The sequence below is a fragment of the Vanessa atalanta genome, chromosome 25, assembly GCF_905147765.1.
Source record: "Vanessa atalanta chromosome 25, ilVanAtal1.2, whole genome shotgun sequence".
NCBI lineage: Eukaryota > Metazoa > Arthropoda > Insecta > Lepidoptera > Nymphalidae > Vanessa > Vanessa atalanta.
The window spans coordinates 7,431,551-7,451,375 of NC_061895.1; the positions used below are offsets into that span (position 1 = coordinate 7,431,551).

The 19,825-nt window shown below is 38.8% G+C and overlaps 1 protein-coding gene across 2 annotated transcripts; it reads right to left on the reverse strand.

The window, feature by feature from the left end:
• Positions 1-304: 304 nt before the first annotated feature.
• Positions 305-19,505, reverse strand: LOC125073713 (solute carrier family 12 member 9). Of its 2 annotated transcripts, none has more exons than XM_047684698.1 (21): positions 19,347-19,505; positions 17,353-17,493; positions 15,650-15,772; positions 14,793-14,927; positions 14,300-14,434; positions 13,850-14,052; positions 13,372-13,576; positions 12,688-12,867; positions 11,794-11,883; positions 10,703-10,818; positions 10,129-10,214; positions 9,486-9,687; positions 9,083-9,214; positions 8,561-8,668; positions 8,133-8,281; positions 7,665-7,856; positions 6,705-6,877; positions 4,275-4,405; positions 3,762-3,865; positions 3,161-3,290; positions 305-2,354 (listed from the first exon to the last, which is right to left on the reverse strand). In XM_047684698.1, the coding sequence occupies exons 2-21, from the start codon at positions 17,474-17,476 to the stop codon at positions 2,274-2,276; spliced, it is 2,799 nt and encodes a 932-aa protein (XP_047540654.1). In that variant the 5' UTR covers positions 17,477-17,493; positions 19,347-19,505; the 3' UTR covers positions 305-2,273. The 2 variants fall into 2 exon arrangements, with proteins under 2 accessions (XP_047540654.1, XP_047540653.1); XM_047684697.1 differs by lacking the exon at positions 19,347-19,505 and adding an exon at positions 18,950-19,038.
• Between the last annotated feature and the right edge of the window lie 320 nt (positions 19,506-19,825).

The window sequence follows — 19,825 nt, forward strand, 5'->3', positions numbered from 1 at the left end:
ATTAGTTTTATTAACTAGTATTAAACGAAGTATTTATTGGACTGCGACATTAACATATTAAAAAAAATATTGGCGAATTAACATAAATAGATTAAACTTAATTAGGATACAAATAGATTTATAAAAAAAAAAAACATAAGAAATTGACATGTTTAATTAAAATCTACATTATACAGGGGTTTAAAAATAAAATCCTTTAACATTTTCGTTTAGGACATTTTGGCGCAATGAGAGTAATATTTCGAGGTCAACTTAGACTACACATAAAGTTTCCAAGTGAGACATAAATGACGCTGTTCTTTTAAAAACAATTTACTTAGCAGCAAAAACCGTTGGTAATCACGATACATCATTTCTTGTTAAAATGCGTTCAAAAGATTTTCTAAATTCAGTTCATGTTTCATATCTTTCCAATCATATGGTTTTTATGTAAAAACATTGTTTTCACTTTCGATATTAATTTGCGAACTGTTAAACCTGTACTAAATATGTGAAACCTGTACTAAGTCGACAGTACTAGTACTAAATATTTTAATTTAATGGACGAATTTCACGATATTAATTTTTCTCTGAACTTACGCACGAGCTTATTAAAATCCCACCGTTCATAAATAAGCCTTCGTTCTGACCGACACTCATAGCCTAAAGCCTTAATAATTACTTAAAATTTATAGACAAATCTCGCTTTGTAATATAAAAACGCACAAGTTCTTGTGAAATATTGCATATCAAAACGCTTACTTTATTCGTATGTAATCATTTGTATTGGTGTTTGTGTCATAAGTGTTATTACATAAGATTGCTTTTAATAATATACAATAATAATTTAAACAAGTAATTTAACTATTAAAATTTAAATGTTTTAGTCACTTTGCTAAAATAATGAGATTGCTTTGAATATATGTTAAAAACAAAGCCGAATATAATTTGATAAGACATGTCACTTTTTACTATTAACGAGCCGTGATGGCGAAGTGGCGAAAAGACGCGGATTGTAACCGAAGTTCATAGGTTTTACTTTTATAGTGGTCTACAAAATATCATTAGGAAACATTAATGTCAAATAGATTTCTGCATAGTTTAATAACCCGACCAGCAATGGTATATCAAGCTTTATGCAAGAATTATTTATTTAAAAAAGTCGAAAAACTACATTTTAATTAAATTGTCAAAATATCTTATAAAACGTATGACTTACAAACTACTGCCTTTCAGGCGAAATCATCTAAACTAAAATAATATGTCAATAATAATACTTTACACTAAACATAAATTTGAGTCATGAAATAAAACCGCACCATTTTCTTTAGAGACTTAAATCACAGTCAAAGTTGAGTAAAATATCAAAATGGAAAAAAGTAGCTAAATTTTTTACTTAAAAAAAAAACTCACCACAGATACAATATAAAATAAATGAAATAGCTACGCCTATTTTTAATCTACAGTATATTATTAATATAAAAATATAATTGATCTAATTCAGACTCGAGGCCTTAGTAGGCCTTTTATTCCGGTTACTATATTTAACAAACATCTACGAGACGTTTTACAGAAGCTTGCTACTTGGGGATAAGATGGCTACGAATAACGGATAATAGGCTAAATGTATGAAATGTAATCGTCAATTAGACGTATCTACCATCCGTAACAAAAACGAATCGTAACAAAAAGAATGTGAAACATCTGTTGGTACGCGTTGGGGTTCAGATTGATTCATATGCCGTGACAGCAAACGGCATGAAGCACTGCCGCCCCTCTCCCCCCCCCCCGCTCTCTACCATACAATTCAAATTATATTAATAACTAAACTTTATATTGATGTTTATATTACTCTAATTTCATTCATCGGTTTTCTTTAATAAGAAATTAGTTCAATAACCACCACTCCGATGTTACACCAGCTATCGCCTCGTGACGCATATTTTTTTAATACAGTAACCGAATTCTAGAAGAGTCTCGTTTAAAAATCTTAACGGTGTATTTCATACTTCTTAAATCCTAACAGTGGTTCTCAAACTTTTCATCCAGCATTAATTAAGGTTAATCCTGTCCAATGACATTTCTGTCTTTTAATTATTTGTTTATTATTATAAATTTTAATCAAGATAGACTTCATTATTAAATAACTTATGTTTTATAATGTCTTTGTGTAAATTATTGGATGATAAGTTCAAGATTATGTCATGTTAGGTATTATTTTTGATTATCCCAGTACTACAAATCAGAGCTAGACATGTCTAGAACTGTATTTTTGAGGACGGTATCTTGGATGCTTATAGTGACGTCGACGTGACTGACTTCAATCCACGGACGAGTATAGTCGGCGACAGATCCTTTGTAAATTCATCCAGTACCTGAAACATTTCACACAATATGTTTTAAATAATATTAACAGATTTTCAATGTCCCACGGCTGATTAAATGCCTTCTTTCTTCCTAAAACAAGATTTAGAACTTATTTCACGTACGTCAGTACAGGTTTGTGGATACTCTACGGTGAAGAAAGCACCGCGAAGAAACATGTATGTATGTGTCAAATGAAAATTTGTCAGACGTGTATAACCCAAAGCAGCTTGACCCTCATAAGCTCTTATAAAGAAGAGTTGGTGGGTGCTCGGAATTGGAACGTTTAAAGATTTTTTAAGGAATGCCATCGCATTAGCAAAAGTTATAGCAACATATCTGTTGTCTCTTTCACCCACAATTGTAAAGCTAATTAAACAACTTTGACCTTGAATCGAGGTTCTTCGTCAATTGATCATTGGTCAAGATCTTAAATAATCTATTATATTTATTATGGTTTAATGAAAATGGCGTTTTAAATGTCAGTGAAGTTTTTATTGGAAGTTAAAGTAAAACTAAAGTGCATATAAGTAATTAAGTTAATTATGAATAAAGATTTATAAGTCAAGTACTGCGATGCGCAGAAATTTTCTGCACAATACGGTCAAATTAATCAAATAAAATTTAAATAAAAAGAAACAATTGTTCATAATTAAAACCGAAAAAATACACAAATTGATTTTGTGATTGGGATGAATAAGACATTTTTTTTTTTTTGAGTTATTATCAAAATATTACTGACTTATTGATTCATGAGAAACAATTTTGTGACAATATAATTCTAACGGAGAGAGTATCGTATATTTTTATAAGGTACCTTCATATACTGTTCGCAGATAACCTCATCAGCTTCGGTCGGAGTGGGAGAGAGTTTGGGAGGCTGTGGCAGCTGCACGAACGTCACCGCCGTGCCTTCCTCGCAGCGACTCTTGATTATTCTATTCACTCTGTAACAGACATATTTTTTTAATTATTACTAACTATTTAATAAACAGGCAGGTGTTGGGCTAATAAAATGCTATAACTAACACAAAAAGTCAGAAGTTTTGAATGTGAAATTTTAGCACTCCCTTACCTCCGAAAGGACGTAAAGCCATTGCTCCTGCGACGGAACTGTTCTCGCGTGTGTGTGTGTGTGTGTCGGGTTACCTTCCCATCGGGTTATGATAGTAAGTGATTAGTGAATGCAATGACTGGTCTTAACTTTAACAAATCGTTTTTACAAAGTTTATACGATTATTCATTAAAATAAGGAATGTATTAAATTATTTATTTTATTGACCTTCAAACATTCATACTTCGTATTCCGGGATCGGAGTTACAAAAATTAGGATAAGGTCGTTTGTATGGGAAGTATCAACTTGCCCACCATTTGTCTGTTTGCTTTATAGATTAAATGAATTTTAATTTAAACGGACCTTTGCAAATAGGTCATCGGTACGCGTTGATACACGCTGTTTTCATTCGAGTTCGGGTCCAAATAACGGTGGACGTCGTCATCTAATTTTGGCCAATCGGTTACCTGAAAATTATGATATTATATTTTACTGATTTGAAGCTAAAAATATCTTGTGCATAATAGTAATACAATCATTATGATGAATAGACCGAATATATAGAATAAAACCGGTCATTTAAATTGTTTAATTACCTTTGTTCGTTTATTTGAATATGAATCTAACGTTAGTTATGCTTTTTTTAATACCGTACATGATAAATAAAAAAGTGTTGATCGTTTACATTTGTTATTAATTGTTGCAAGACGAGACTCATCTGTGTCGTAGTATGTTTTTAAAGAATGTATGTTATAAGTTTGGATCGATTTTTTGATGAATATGTTGTAATAAAAATATATATTACGATACAACAATATTGAGTACATCGATATTTATAAAGGGATGGTATAAACAAATTTAAATTGTAAAACTTACAGTGTGAGTGTAAGCGCTGATCCTCAGCAGCTTGAGTAACTCGTCGAGGCGCTCCTGCACCGGCCGCCCGGGAGACATCTCCGGCAGACCGGGCTCGGTCATCGATTCGGACCCAAACGAGGGATTGTTTTCTGAAATATAATAAAAATATGTATAAAACACACATATTAACACTTCTTTAGACCTCGCTTCTCTGCCGAGCGTCATCATCTATGCTCGGTAGCGAGACGAGTCGATCGGAAATGCGCTCCTTCTGCGAAAACTTCATGTCGCAGAAGGAGGCAGCGGAACGGGAGCGGGAGTAGAAAACCGGGGAGGAGGAAACAACGCTATGTGCACCTTCTCTCCCCACCTCGATGTTTAGGCCGCCCGCAGGGACTAGGAGGGTTCTCAGTACTCCGGGAATCCCCCCCAGGAATTGGAGGCCCGCATAGACGGGCCGACAATCAGGGCAGCGGCGCCCGCCGAAAAGACGGAGAGGGTACCGCTGGTTTATGGTGAGGGCCATACCGTGCGCCGTGACGACGTGCACGCGCAGCGCGAGGTGCTGCCAGCCGCGCGCCGAGCGCACGACGGCCGCGAGCTGCAGCGCGAACAGCGCGCACCGTGAGGGGGTACATACCGTGGGGGGTACATACCGTGCGCCGTGACGACGTGCACGCGCAGCGCGAGGTGCTGCCAGCCGCGCGCCGAGCGCACGACGGCCGCGAGCTGCAGCGCGAACAGCGCGCACCGTGAGGGGGTACATACCGTGGGGGGTACATACCGTGCGCCGTGACGACGTGCACGCGCAGCGCGAGGTGCTGCCAGCCGCGCGCCGAGCGCACGACGGCCGCGAGCTGCAGCGCGAACAGCGCGCACCGTGAGGGGGTACATACCGTGGGGGGTACATACCGTGCGCCGTGACGACGTGCACGCGCAGCGCGAGGTGCTGCCAGCCGCGCGCCGAGCGCACGACGGCCGCGAGCTGCAGCGCGAACAGCGCGCACCGTGAGGGGGTACATACCGTGGGGGGTACATACCGTGCGCCGTGACGACGTGCACGCGCAGCGCGAGGTGCTGCCAGCCGCGCGCCGAGCGCACGACGGCCGCGAGCTGCAGCGCGAACAGCGCGCACCGTGAGGGGGTACATACCGTGGGGGGTACATACCGTGCGCCGTGACGACGTGCACGCGCAGCGCGAGGTGCTGCCAGCCGCGCGCCGAGCGCACGACGGCCGCGAGCTGCAGCGCGAACAGCGCGCACCGTGAGGGGGTACATACCGTGGGGGGTACATACCGTGCGCCGTGACGACGTGCACGCGCAGCGCGAGGTGCTGCCAGCCGCGCGCCGAGCGCACGACGGCCGCGAGCTGCAGCGCGAACAGCGCGCACCGTGAGGGGGTACATACCGTGGGGGGTACATACCGTGCGCCGTGACGACGTGCACGCGCAGCGCGAGGTGCTGCCAGCCGCGCGCCGAGCGCACGACGGCCGCGAGCTGCAGCGCGAACAGCGCGCACCGTGAGGGGGTACATACCGTGGGGGGTACATACCGTGCGCCGTGACGACGTGCACGCGCAGCGCGAGGTGCTGCCAGCCGCGCGCCGAGCGCACGACGGCCGCGAGCTGCAGCGCGAACAGCGCGCACCGTGAGGGGGTACATACCGTGGGGGGTACATACCGTGCGCCGTGACGACGTGCACGCGCAGCGCGAGGTGCTGCCAGCCGCGCGCCGAGCGCACGACGGCCGCGAGCTGCAGCGCGAACAGCGCGCACCGTGAGGGGGTACATACCGTGGGGGGTACATACCGTGCGCCGTGACGACGTGCACGCGCAGCGCGAGGTGCTGCCAGCCGCGCGCCGAGCGCACGACGGCCGCGAGCTGCAGCGCGAACAGCGCGCACCGTGAGGGGGTACATACCGTGGGGGGTACATACCGTGCGCCGTGACGACGTGCACGCGCAGCGCGAGGTGCTGCCAGCCGCGCGCCGAGCGCACGACGGCCGCGAGCTGCAGCGCGAACAGCGCGCACCGTGAGGGGGTACATACCGTGGGGGGTACATACCGTGCGCCGTGACGACGTGCACGCGCAGCGCGAGGTGCTGCCAGCCGCGCGCCGAGCGCACGACGGCCGCGAGCTGCAGCGCGAACAGCGCGCACCGTGAGGGGGTACATACCGTGGGGGGTACATACCGTGCGCCGTGACGACGTGCACGCGCAGCGCGAGGTGCTGCCAGCCGCGCGCCGAGCGCACGACGGCCGCGAGCTGCAGCGCGAACAGCGCGCACCGTGAGGGGGTACATACCGTGGGGGGTACATACCGTGCGCCGTGACGACGTGCACGCGCAGCGCGAGGTGCTGCCAGCCGCGCGCCGAGCGCACGACGGCCGCGAGCTGCAGCGCGAACAGCGCGCACCGTGAGGGGGTACATACCGTGGGGGGTACATACCGTGCGCCGTGACGACGTGCACGCGCAGCGCGAGGTGCTGCCAGCCGCGCGCCGAGCGCACGACGGCCGCGAGCTGCAGCGCGAACAGCGCGCGCACCGTGAACGGCTCCTCGCGCGACGGCCGCAGCGCCTCCACCAGCCACACGTCGATGTACTTCAGCGAGCCGGCCCGTCTGCGACGTCAACGTTACGTACGCTTCATTATTTCGTCCGCTCGCCACGTCGGGAGGACCGGGTGAGAAATGCGAATCAACCCAGAGACACAATTTTGGATATTGTGTGGGGGTGAATACCATTGAGCGGCTCAATCGTTAACGAGATTTCACTCCCCAAATTGTTGGCATTTTCCGTCGATATATTAATAGCGGTGTACGATACGTGGTAAATGCAAACGACCATAATTGTAGATCGAAAAAAAGCACCAAAAAAGTATTCCACAAAAATTTACTTATCCGAGCTAGAACAGAGTTATTACGAAAAATAGGAAATATAACCCTTTTTTCAAGATAGCCGAAATTTGCACAGTTTAAAGTTAAGCTTTTCTAGGCTTCCCCCAAATTATATCCAAAATTTGTCTTTCTCAGTTTATTTGCATTTCCAAATATATGTAATGATTGGACCATATCAACCTATTTCTGAAAGTGTTCAAGATCAAACTTATTAAGCTGACATTTTTTTAATGAGTTTGACTTAAAGAGTTTTGATTGATATAGTCATTGGTTGGGTACCGGACCAATTAGCATTCTGATTAAGTAAAAAGAAAATTCTATCAATGATAAAAAAAAAAAATTAATATAATTGCCCTATGTCAATATAAGTTCCTCTTTAGGAAGTAAGCTAACTAACTTTCAAAATAGAAATGTTTCCAGTATCAGATTTTTATATAATTTAGTAAAAAAAAATTCCATACATTTTATAATAACTTAAATTATACATTTTGTCATAATAAATATAGCTTACCTTTCAACGGCAGCCATGTTCAAATTGTGGAAATGTCTACACAGACACACATTCTTCTTCACACACAGCACGTCCGAGACTATCCTGACGTACTCTGAGGCGGACATTCTGGGTGAAAACGCAGTCCGAGTGGGGAACATCACTTGTCCATTGTCGAGATCAAAGTCCTGAGTTTTGTATGGGGATGCTGGGCTGCATGAAAATTGGTGTTATTTTTTTTTAATGTTATTTAAAAGACAACATAAGCCGATGAAAAATATATACTTACGTTAAAAAAAATACAATATAATTAATATTGTTTGTTTCAAGTAAATATTATGTTTGAGGAGGAATAATAAATTTCTTGAATAAAATGAAGGCGTTATTGAATATTGGAATTCTTTATCATGAAAATAACTCAAATTCAGTTACTTTGTTTAACTTAAATTACTCTCGGTACAATAACGGAAGTAACAAAGCAGAACATACTCCCGGAAGAAGTCGTTGGGGTGCGCGGAGTCCCGGAAGCCCAGCAGCACGGTGTCGGGCTTCATGGCGCCCAGCCCCGACAGGCGCGTGAGGTGCGCCGCCCCGCTGCGGATGTCCTCCGACAGGCACAGCTCCACGAACGCCTTCACCTGCGGCCCGCCGACCGTGCCATTAATGCCAAGTAAACTATTACACACAACGACGACAGTTAATGTTTTATAGCGATACGTGCGTGCGCGTGTGTTAACGTGTGTATGTTAGCATGTGTGCGTGCGTGCATGATTCTTTGCATGTATGCACCTAACAAGGAATTTTAATTAAAATTATTGTTTTTTGAGACAAACATTTAGACATTGGTATTTGAATTCAGTTTAAATACGTCACAAACCGTAAACTGTACGTATTATTATTAATTACTATCCCCTTACCTTCAGATGGTCAATCAGTTTCAGCCAGTATTTCTGTTCGTCGGCCAGAGGGTCCCCGCTGCCATCCAGTTGGCCAACTCTTACGTGCCCGATCACAAAGAGACCACCCTGAAATCAAACGCATATAACGCAATTTTAGAACATCCTATTTAATGTATTTATCACTATATTAAATGATGACTGATGTGATAATGGTTAAAAATCGATCTACCCTCAGACGCATATTCGTTTTCTAAACTCTAATTAGGTGTGTTAGTATAACTACTCAAACTCTAACTCCTTCATTCAATAGAGAAGCATTACACATACTTATTGATAGTCAAATTAAACACTACCACCGGTTCGGAAAAGGAAACACCCTGACCTGAGAAGAACCGGCGTAAGAAACTCAAGAGTACTGATACAAGATACATAGAATCTTAGATCTAAGGTTAGATCGCATTAATATAAGGAATTGTATTCCTCGCAGGGCCAATATATATTAGCAGACTCAAAAAAAAATCATAAGTAATAATTTCTCGCCTTTTTCTGATCATTAACGAAGTCAATGAGTGGCGCGGTTTGCCTCGGAGAACCGATGAGTAACAGCATCTGAGGTCTCCAGAACTTCACGTGTTCCCGACGAGGGTCCAAGAGCAATAGATATTTTCGGACCTGCAAGTGAATAAAAATAAGTATTTTGATATCGTATGAATAAGATAACATAGCAGAAAGACTGTATCCCGAATCGAGGTTTGCAAATAAGGCCATAGGAGGCACCTCTTATAAGCAAGCCACCGACTAGGCGATTTGAAACATTGAAAAATTAAAAAGTCTCCCGAATGTAAAATGTTTTTTTTTTACTAATGTTGAAGCGATCAGTCAAGACAGAGTTGAGTTTCGATCTTCAACGTTTTCAACGTCGCCGCGTGGGGCGGGCGCTCACCTGGTGGAAGATGAGCGCCTGGCTGAGGCTGCCCCACTTGGGGTCGGCGGCGGCGGGCGACAGCAGGTGCAGCGCCAGCACGAGCGAGCAGCACGCCAGCGCCACGGCGCACGCGTAGGCGGGCCGCAGCGAGAAGATGAGCGCCGCGCAGCCCAGCAGCCCCGCCAGCGACGACGCCCACGAGAACTGCCGGAACGACGGCCTGCGCCGCGACGCCGCACGCATTACGATTGCCGATAAAAGCGAGGCGGAAAGGGTAGATTAAATTTCCTTACGGCGCCGATATCTATGGCCGGTGGTGACCACTTTTATAAAAAAATAAAGGCGTCCGGCCCATTTGCCCATACGCCTATATATTTCATAAAAAAAACCCTGATTACTAAAACTCAAACAAAACGCTATTAAACAATGAGGCTGTATGGACCAACTGCTAACATATCTCGATCTATTAAATCTCTAAAACTCTAAAACAATTACATTAGTCAATTCTTTTTTATATATTAATTTATAAATAATAATCTAACTTAAGAGAGATTATGGTCATCACTTGTCATCATCGTCAATTTAAATCTTATATAAAATCTAAATTAACAGAATAACAAAAAAAATCAATCTAAGAATCTTTAAGAACAATAATGATTACCTAAAATTTGGAGCCGACGCGAGATCGAGACCGAGACAGGCGAGATTGATCGCGCAGTAACTCGTCATAAAGAGCACCGAGTTCACCTGGAACATTTTTATTTTGTTTTTGATAACATTCGGACACGTTTATCATGTTACTTAAATTTCTCGGAATAATGTCTATGAGATAAAGTCAATTACCATCAAAAGAGGCAAATACCAAAGGTGCAAAAAGACCTCCACATATTACTAGAAATTATATTCCAGCAGCAAAAAAGAACGAACTTTTAATGTTGTCTTAGATTTTCGCGATTATTACACATTGGAATAACATTGCTCGAAACGTCGGGATGTTAAAATAATTAATATACGCGATTAAATCCGTTAAAAACTAGTTTTATTTCAACGAACTTTTAATTGCTGCAAAGAAAAAATCACAAGCACACTTGCAAGATTCATTTTAAAAAAATGTGTTGTTTAGTGAAAACGGACTAACGCACTGGTACGGGTTATTGATCAGCTCTTATATAATAGGGAGAGGAAGTCCAGCATAAACACTGATAGGAACTGTAATTTTACGATGATTCCTATACCTGAGCAATCGTATTCAAGGAGTCCGCCATGATGCCGATCTGTACCAAGAGCCATGAAGCGATCACCGCAACCACTGGGTTGCCGGATCGAGACACCATTGGACGGAGCAAGAAACCTAAAAAGAACATAATTATGTCAAAAAAAAAACACATTTCGTTACACAAAAAATATAAAACATTTGACGACCTCCGTGGTCGAGTAGTGTGTACACCGGTTCTCGTAGGTACGCCACTCCGAGGTCCCGGGTTCGATTCCCGGCCGAGTCGATGTAGAAAAAGTTCATTAGTTTTCCATGTTGTCTTGGGTCTGGGTGTTTGTGGTACCGTCGTTACTTCTGATTTCCATAACGCAAGTGCTTTGGCTACTTACATTGGAATCACAGTAATGTATGTGATGTTGTCCAATATTTATTTATTATTATTTACATACCTCTGCTACGATGTTCACTACAAACAATTATTGATCAGTGAAGCCTTCCATTTAACTACTTATATCCCTTTTAATTTACTTTCAAAGTTCCGACAACAACTTCGCTGACATTCAAAACGTTTTTTTCACGTTCCAGTGAATACCATAGATTATTTTATAAGCCAATGATGTCGTGTCAATTCAAAGTGAAAGTAATCTATTTATCTTTAGTCTACTGCCACACAAGAGTGCGTTATCACTAAAAGGTATTTAAAAACAATTAACTTTACTTAGACTTATAGAAGATGACATATATTTTAATCAAAAAATATCATTAATTATTTAGACAGCCAAATGTTTACTGGTGGTAGGGCTTTGTTCACGCCTGTCGGGGTCGGTACCACTCACTCATTACATATATTGTACTACCAAGCAGCTATACTCAGTATAATTGTGTTCCGGTATGAAGAGTGAGTTAACCAGCGGAAGAGACAAAGGACACACAGTCACAAGGGACATAACATCTTAGTTCCCAAGGTCGGTGGCACATTGGTGTTTAAAAGGATGGTTAATATCTCCTACGGGGCAAATATTTATTGCGATGGAAACCACTCACCACAAGGCCCATTTGCCATTCTGCCTAAATCTTTCGTTTAAAAAAATAAAATAGTTTTTCACTTACCGAATATATTGTCTTTGGCTAAGGCTTCTAGAACTCTTGACGCACCAATCAAATTCGACAGACCAGCGGAAAATGTAGCTGTTAACATTCCTGAGAACAAAACATAGGTATTTTTATTTCCTTATAAATAGGGAAATCCTATGATATCCTATATGAAAATATATACCATAAAAGAATTTTATGGTATACATTTTCATTTTTGCTTTAATTCAAAAAAAAAACAAAAAAAGATAAAATATCAACTGAATTTAGTCTTTCGTTTGACATTTTTTTTTTAAGCCATGAAAAACGAAAGTAAGAAAAAAATTAGCGTTTCAACCTCAATGCCGTATATAATATGTACTATGAATTATTTTCTAATAGACATAAAAACAGAAGCTGCTCAAATAACTCAAAGCCATAAAATGATAATACCGTAATCTCTGACCAAATTATCTATAGTTGTTCAGTTCAATGCCAGATTTATTCTTAGACATAAGCAACCATAGCCAAAATGGCGTCAGGTGCGTTACAGTCAAGTCAAAATTCTATAAAAAATATACTTTATTCAAATAGGCTCTTACAGGCACTTTTGAATCCTCATTAAAAGTAACGCTACCACCGATTCGGAATGTAGATTCTACCTTGAAGAACCGGCAAGAAACTTAATAATTACTCATTTCCAACATTTGAACGCTCTTTTATCATCTATATAGTCTTGTGTTGAATAAAATGCTTTATTTATACATGATTTTTTTTGTAACAAATGTAACAAATGTCTTCAATGTTAAATTATCTGTGGAATTTTATTAAAAAAATGAATGTGACATCCCCGTGAACATTTGTCATCTTCAGAATTAAAAATAGGGGGGTCTGCAGACACCGAAATAATACATCAAAGTAAACTAAACTTACCAACGGCAATGAAAGGTGGCCACACATTAATGGGTAGCAAGTACACGTAGTTGTTTTGCAGCAGTTCCCTTGAGCAAGTCGCCGCTGTCAGCACAGTCAGTGCTGCATACGACAGTGCTGTAAACAGAAGCGCCGCAAGTGTCCCGAGTGGAATACTTCGAGATGGACTCTTCAGCTCGCCTAGAATAAATTACATATTTTATTATATTGAAATCTAATTACGAATTATGTCACCATGATCGTTTTGCTCTGAATGTTCCATTGTGCTTGGCAATTGAGCATTGTAATATATGTACGAGCTTGATATCTTTATATTTAATTTGTTTTTAGATAAAAAAAATATAAATTTGGTCACCATAGACCCAAAAAAATGTAATAAACCTAAAAAACTAATTATAACATGAATGTGCGAAGATCAATGTCAAAATATTCTTTATTCGAGTAGGCTCCTAAGAGCACTTTTGAATCGTCGTGGTACAGTGTTGAAATAAATTTAATGAACCATGAGATATGTGCCATATTTTTAATTAATTTGTTTTAGGATAAAAAATACCATAAATCTGGTCACCCTCACCATGGATACTGCAAAAATTAAATATGAAATAAAAGTGCCGAGAACAATTAGATACTATCTAACTCTCTCATCGAACATTTATGTGCAAACGCAAAGACCGCAGCACTGACCGCTCATGTTGGCGCCGGCCATGACGCCCGTGACGCCCGTGAACAGCACGCCGAACACGGACGCGAAGTCGGCCGGCTCGCCGGTGGCCGTGCTGTAGTCGCGCGCGTACTGCTCGTACAGGTTGCCGCGCAGCGTGGCCGCGCTCAGCCCGCTGTACGTGAAGTTCGTCGCGTTCACGATCGTGTTCGTGTCGGGCTTCTCTACCTGAGCGGGGAAAGGGAAAGAACGCGTGAGCCGTGACCTTATGCTCTGGAATCATACCACTGAGCTTTCATACACAATATCTATATTGTTAGATGACAACGCTGCCCTACCCCACCAGAGTAGTCGTGAAGGTGGTCAGTGGAACTCGCCCCTTTTCCTGAAGACCGTAGAAATTATAACATTGTTCCTGTGTCTATTGTGTTCAATTTAACTGTAATTTTCTATTTATCTGCTAATGTACTCGAACGGCCTAGACGGATCGGGAGGAGGCACCTGTCCGGGCGCCGTGACGAAGAAGCTGAGCAGCGCGCTGAAGAGGCAGACGACGGTGGACACCCAGATGGCGAGGCTGGTGCGCGCGAACAGCGAAGCGCCCGCCAGCGACACGCCCAGCCCCGCCGCGTTGAGCGCCGAGCGGTACAGGAAGCGGTACCAGTAGCCGTTGGGCAGCCCGCCGCCGGCGCCCACCAGGTACCCTGCCGGCGTTCGTTGACAGATGATGGCGGTTCGAACCAGGGCAGGAGCCAAGGAGTTCCCATGTGTTAAATTTGTGTTTATAATTCATCTCGTCCTCGGCGATGAAGGTTAATATCGTGAGGCAATCTGCATGCGTCTAATTTCAATGAAATTCCGCCAAATGTATATCAAAACCTTCTCTTCGATGGGAGATGAGGCCTGGCTGGGCTAACCCAGCGGTCCGACATTTACAGGACATTTACTTACCATTGGGTCCAAAATTCTCTACAAGAGCTTCAGTACAAGCGGAAATGCAGAGAGCACTCGAGACGACATTAGCTAGGAAGAACAATGTCCCGATCGCTCCGCCGAATTCTGGACCTAATGTCCTACTAATCATGACTGAATTTGCGTTGAGGTTATACATTGACAAAAGATCTAATTACAAAAAAAAATCCTTATCTTAAAAATAACAGTTTTTTTTAAATAGTGAGATATTTCTCGGTTTCATAAAAAAACTATTGAAAAGACAGGACCATTACTGTAAGTATATGATTGTTTTTTTTTTTGTAAATAATATATTTTCTTTTTAAAGGCAAAGGTATTGTACCACACAGCCAAATCTTCAAAATTTACAATACCCACAAAAATTATTTATCTGTAAAATTATAAAAACCAGAATGTTTAATCATTATCGTTTAAATTCTTTAATATTCGAATTTCAATCATATTTTAAAATTATAATTTTAAAAAAGGATACAGTAGACTCCCCCTCCTTCAACAGCTCCATTAGTAGAAATCGCACATATTGACATAACAGTGAACCCTACTATTAAATATGCGAGTCCAAATTGTCCTAAGGTCACTAGAAGTCCTGCATTTCCGACTAGGTAACCTGGAAAAACATTTTTTATTAATAATTACATATTTAATACACCTATATAATATTATTTTACAACAATATGGTTGGAAGAAGTTAAACAACACCTAATGGCTTAAATACTTTTATGTCATCTCTTAACTTTTCCTGGTGTCTGTCAACATGTTATGTCACTTTTTAATAAACCGTTTTTAATGCTTATATTCTAAATCTTATTATTTCTACAAATATTTTTTTATTGCATATTATATGTTAATGTTATTAATTTTTACTAATCGCAATCTTCAATCTATTTCCATTTATTTACTATTTTTATTGAGATAAAGTTTCGTATTATTATTAAAATCTTACTTAAATAGACAAATCACAATTTATTGCTTTTACTTTACTTTATACTCTATTGACCACACAGAGAAAATAAATAAATGCAACATAGATCCAGCCTTAATAAAAGACGCGTACAATCTTGGCGACATTATCGCTACATAGCGATCTCTTCCAGGCAACCAACACTTTCTAGAGGCAGCAAACGCAAAATAAAACAGAGTATATTATTTATTTACTTCAAATAACATTTTAAACAATTACACGATATATGTAAATACTAGTTTTCGCGCGCTGCTGCTCCTGCGTGATCAAAAATCATCAAATTCAGATCAGTGGCTTAACAGTAAAAGCGTAACAAACAGACAGACAGATTTACTATGGTATTTATAATATTAGTAAAGTTAACTTACCCATTCGTATAAAAACAAGAGCACTGAACATTGATAGCACCACGGGGCAGAAGACACCGGCGAAGGTCCCCACCTTCTTAACACCGGGTCGCTCCGACCGGAACTCGCCAAATTCAACATATCCTGAAAAAAATAATTAATATTATAAATAGATCATTGACATTTATTAGGTAAACTACGCTCCTATATTTTCAAGTAAATTAATGTCTGATGAAACGCCTCCTCTTAAGGGGTAGAATTTATTCCACACGACACTACTGGGTTAGTAAATATTTACTTATGTATAAGAAAAAATCTTATAGTCAGAACAATTCATATTCATAATAATTAATTTAAAAGATATACTTAAGTCAGTTATGACGAACATAATCGAAAACCACAGACAATAACTATTGCTTTATATAACGGTAAATATGTTTAATTAATAATTCGAAGTGAATAAAAAAGATTAATTGTTTAAAAAATGCAATAAATCTAAGACTCAATCTTGTATGACCATAGCATTCAATAAAAAAAACTGCTTTCTTTGCATTAGGCGGAACACAAACACTAGCAAAATTTTAATTTCGAAAAGTCACACACGATGCATAAAAAAAATTGATTTAAAAAAAGTATCACCACTACTAATCTTCTCCACCATTCCCGCGCGTGTTTTCGAACCGACTATTGTTTTTAAACTGATATCGTGTAATTCAAACTGACCTGAGAATAATGTTTTTTAAACAACCTTGAAACACTTAAGCACTGTGACACAGTGGAGTTTTCATCGATTACAAAAGTAACGGATTTGAAATAAGGTTCCATTTGACCAGGTGCGAAACGCGAATTAAGGTCAACTTCACTTCATCGTATAAAACAAATTCGCTTCTTGCTGTCTGTCTTTCCCTGCATATGCTTAGATCTTCAAAACTATAAAACTATAAATAACTATTATGACGCAACGGATTTTGATGCGGGTTTTTTACCCTCCCCTTCAATCGGTCTATCTATAGTGATTCAAAAGGAAGGTTTATATGTATAAAACATACATAATGTAGTGGAGAAACACCGATAATTTTCACCTTAAAAAGGTCTAGATAATATATATCTAACTCTTAGAGACAACCCGCAATAACCATTTTTTACGATAAATAATGGTTTATTTACGAAGTGATTTTAAGCAATACAGTATTAATCCTTATCCCATTGAAATTAAATACATTTTGCATTTAATATAGATCAATACGGCCCATTATAGCATGTAATTTAAATGGATATTTTCGAAGATATTCCGGAGCGTTTATCCGACTACCTACACCATTTACAGTATTAGTAGAAATATTCAACAAATATTTTTTACCAAAAACATAAAAAAGTAAGCTTATCCTACTAGCTGGGCTTTCTCTACTTTTGAGAATAGGTTTCGAAATTAAATTCTTCATCTGTCATCTGCAGGTATTCTCATGATTTTTATCCCGAGTGCAATATGGTGACCACTTACCATTTGCGCGTCCACGCAAATAAACTATAAAAATAAAAATTAGGGATTTGGCATTTTTACATTAATGTGCTTTATAAAGCACCTAAACCACGACTCGTGCCCATGTTCTGCCCACTAGTATGAAAGTTAGGAAACAGGAAGTGCACCTGTGTTTATATTTTGATTAACCAGCGCAACTAGGATTCATTCAGAGGTAATCATTGAACATAGTAGAACTAATTACCATCTCCAGGTGGAGATCGAGGAGGTGTTGTTCTCGTGAATCTCAGTCTCAACTTATGCATCAATCCCGATGAATTTGGTGAATCATTCAAACTTGGTGAGAGTGGGTCTAATGTATCCGCCATCGCCAGAGGTTTCGTCCCTGGAATACAAACAAATACTATATGATTTGAAAATAAATATGTATTCAAACTTAAATTTCCATTGTAATGTTTATTATTTAAAATGATAAACTATAAAATGAATGAACTATGAATACAATATATATCCTTAACGATAATTAATTTTCTTAAATGGTAGTAATATTATATATATATATATATATACATATGGATGTTAGGATATGTTAGGATATATTTAAGATTTATAAATTATTACGTTTAACCAAAGACCTTGACAAATTAACACATACTTTGTTTTTCACAGTAATTCCTATTATGTTCATTGGATTGACGAGACATTATATATACATAGATACACTGACACATAATCTACTGGTAATTTATATTAATGGCATATAGAATGATGGTCTACATAAAAAAACAGTACAGTTTTAACATACTTTAGAGACAATTCCATCTATAAATGAGATGAAGCTAAAAGCTATATCTGGCTAAAATATTAACTAAAATAAATAATGTATTTGTACGAGGATCAGTCGGAGCTACTGGACAAGTTTAGATAACACTTCTTGTGTAGAGTGTAGGCCTATGATTAGGTATAAGACTTAGTATGTTACGATGATTGCAGCTGATAATGTTTTGAATTAAAACCATATTTTATTAAAACCAAATATAACAAAGCTTGCACCTCAAATATACAAATAATACCTAATAACATAGTGTAATACTTCTGGCAAATCCATTAGGCAATTTTATAGCTTATTATTGAAGATAACTTATACGCAATATTTAATTACAATTATGTGGTCATTATCAGTTTTCCAATGGTATGATGCATATGAAGCTTATCACATGACTCATACAAAATATTTTAAATGTGCCTTTGCTTTTGTTTTTTTATTTACATAGCTGCATACATTGTAACATATTATGTTTATAGATAATATTATTTAGCAGTCAATGAACAGCCCAATTCTACTAGTGATTGTAAATATACATATAGGAGATAGAATAGTTAAAATTAATCCTATGTTCTTTACAAGTTAAGTCATAATACAAATATATACTAGTGCATTACTAAGAGTTTATGATAAATATAACTTTATTTATAACACAACATTATTACACTAAACTACTTATTTCCACTTTAATTTTAGTTCCAAAATTCCAATAACCAAATCCATATTGGACATCATAGATTAATCAAGCTCTCGACCAATGATTTCATTTCAATTTGCTGTCAAATGTTGTTTAATTGGCTATTTCCTATTATGGTTGAAAAAGAGTATATATCTTATCTTAATAAAATAGTTTTAATAATGTAAAATGTAGTTATACTACAAGATACATCTATAAACCAACATTATATTGTAATTTGCATGCATATATCATTTATTTTTATTAATTAAAAATAAATGCAAAAACACACTTCTTAATATAATATTAAATTTATATTCAGAAAATCAATTTACTTACTGAGATGTATATCTTCCATACTCATAAATTTTGTTAACAGATATACTTTAAGTATTTTAACATAATAAACATCTATGACTGCTGGAGCAAGCAATTTTTATTTAATCACTATCAAGAAGTTATTCTTAGAAAAAACAATACAATCCAATTATGGTAAAACAACTAACAGCATCATTACATAGCAACTAGAGTGCTATATACATAAGATATATAGAAATGTAGAACAAAACACAAGTATGACCTCATCATAGCCTAATTCCTAAATTAGGATTTAAAAAAAACCTACGCAACTATTATTATGAGTGCGATTACTAAAACAAGTTCATATATGTATAAAAAACTCTAATAAATAAGTAAACAAAGAGCTTTGGAAGATAAATGAAAATTGGTAACTTACAATATTATTAAGATCAATAAGTCCTTATAATTTAATTGTTTGGTTTAAAATATTAAATAATTTGCTTGCTTAACATGTACATTTAGCTATATATTACTTAAAAACATTAATTAACTTTTATTTAACGTAATTGTCAACAAATATCAGAATTCAAACATTTTATAGGTAGAATTTGAGTTGTCATGTCTGATGTCAGTTTCAAAAACCCTTTGTTTTGTTGACAGATTGACGTATTTGACTTGACTCGCTAATTTTAATCTGTTTCTCATTTATTATTTATATTTGTAAACATCATTTGAAAACTTAATAAAATTACTTAACTAGTGACATTCTGATATAAAATTATATTAAATACTGTACTTTTTTTTATATTCGAAAGTAAGTTATTTTGAGACTGGTTTCTTTGGTAGACTAATGGTGACATTATTCCTATTAAAAATAATTTAAAATATATTTAGAGTTTTTGCGAGCCACTTTTA

Coding starts and splice junctions, on each gene's coding strand:
- LOC125073713 (XM_047684697.1), bottom strand. CDS start 18,974: ATGAGTATGGAAGATATACATCTCA. Junction 13,577..13,849: donor TCGTCACGGCGCCCGGACAG/GTGCCTCCTCCC, acceptor TTCCCCGCTCAG/GTAGAGAAGCCCGACACGAA. Junction 10,819..11,793: donor AGCCAAAGACAATATATTCG/GTAAGTGAAAAA, acceptor TGTTCTTTTTAG/GTTTCTTGCTCCGTCCAATG.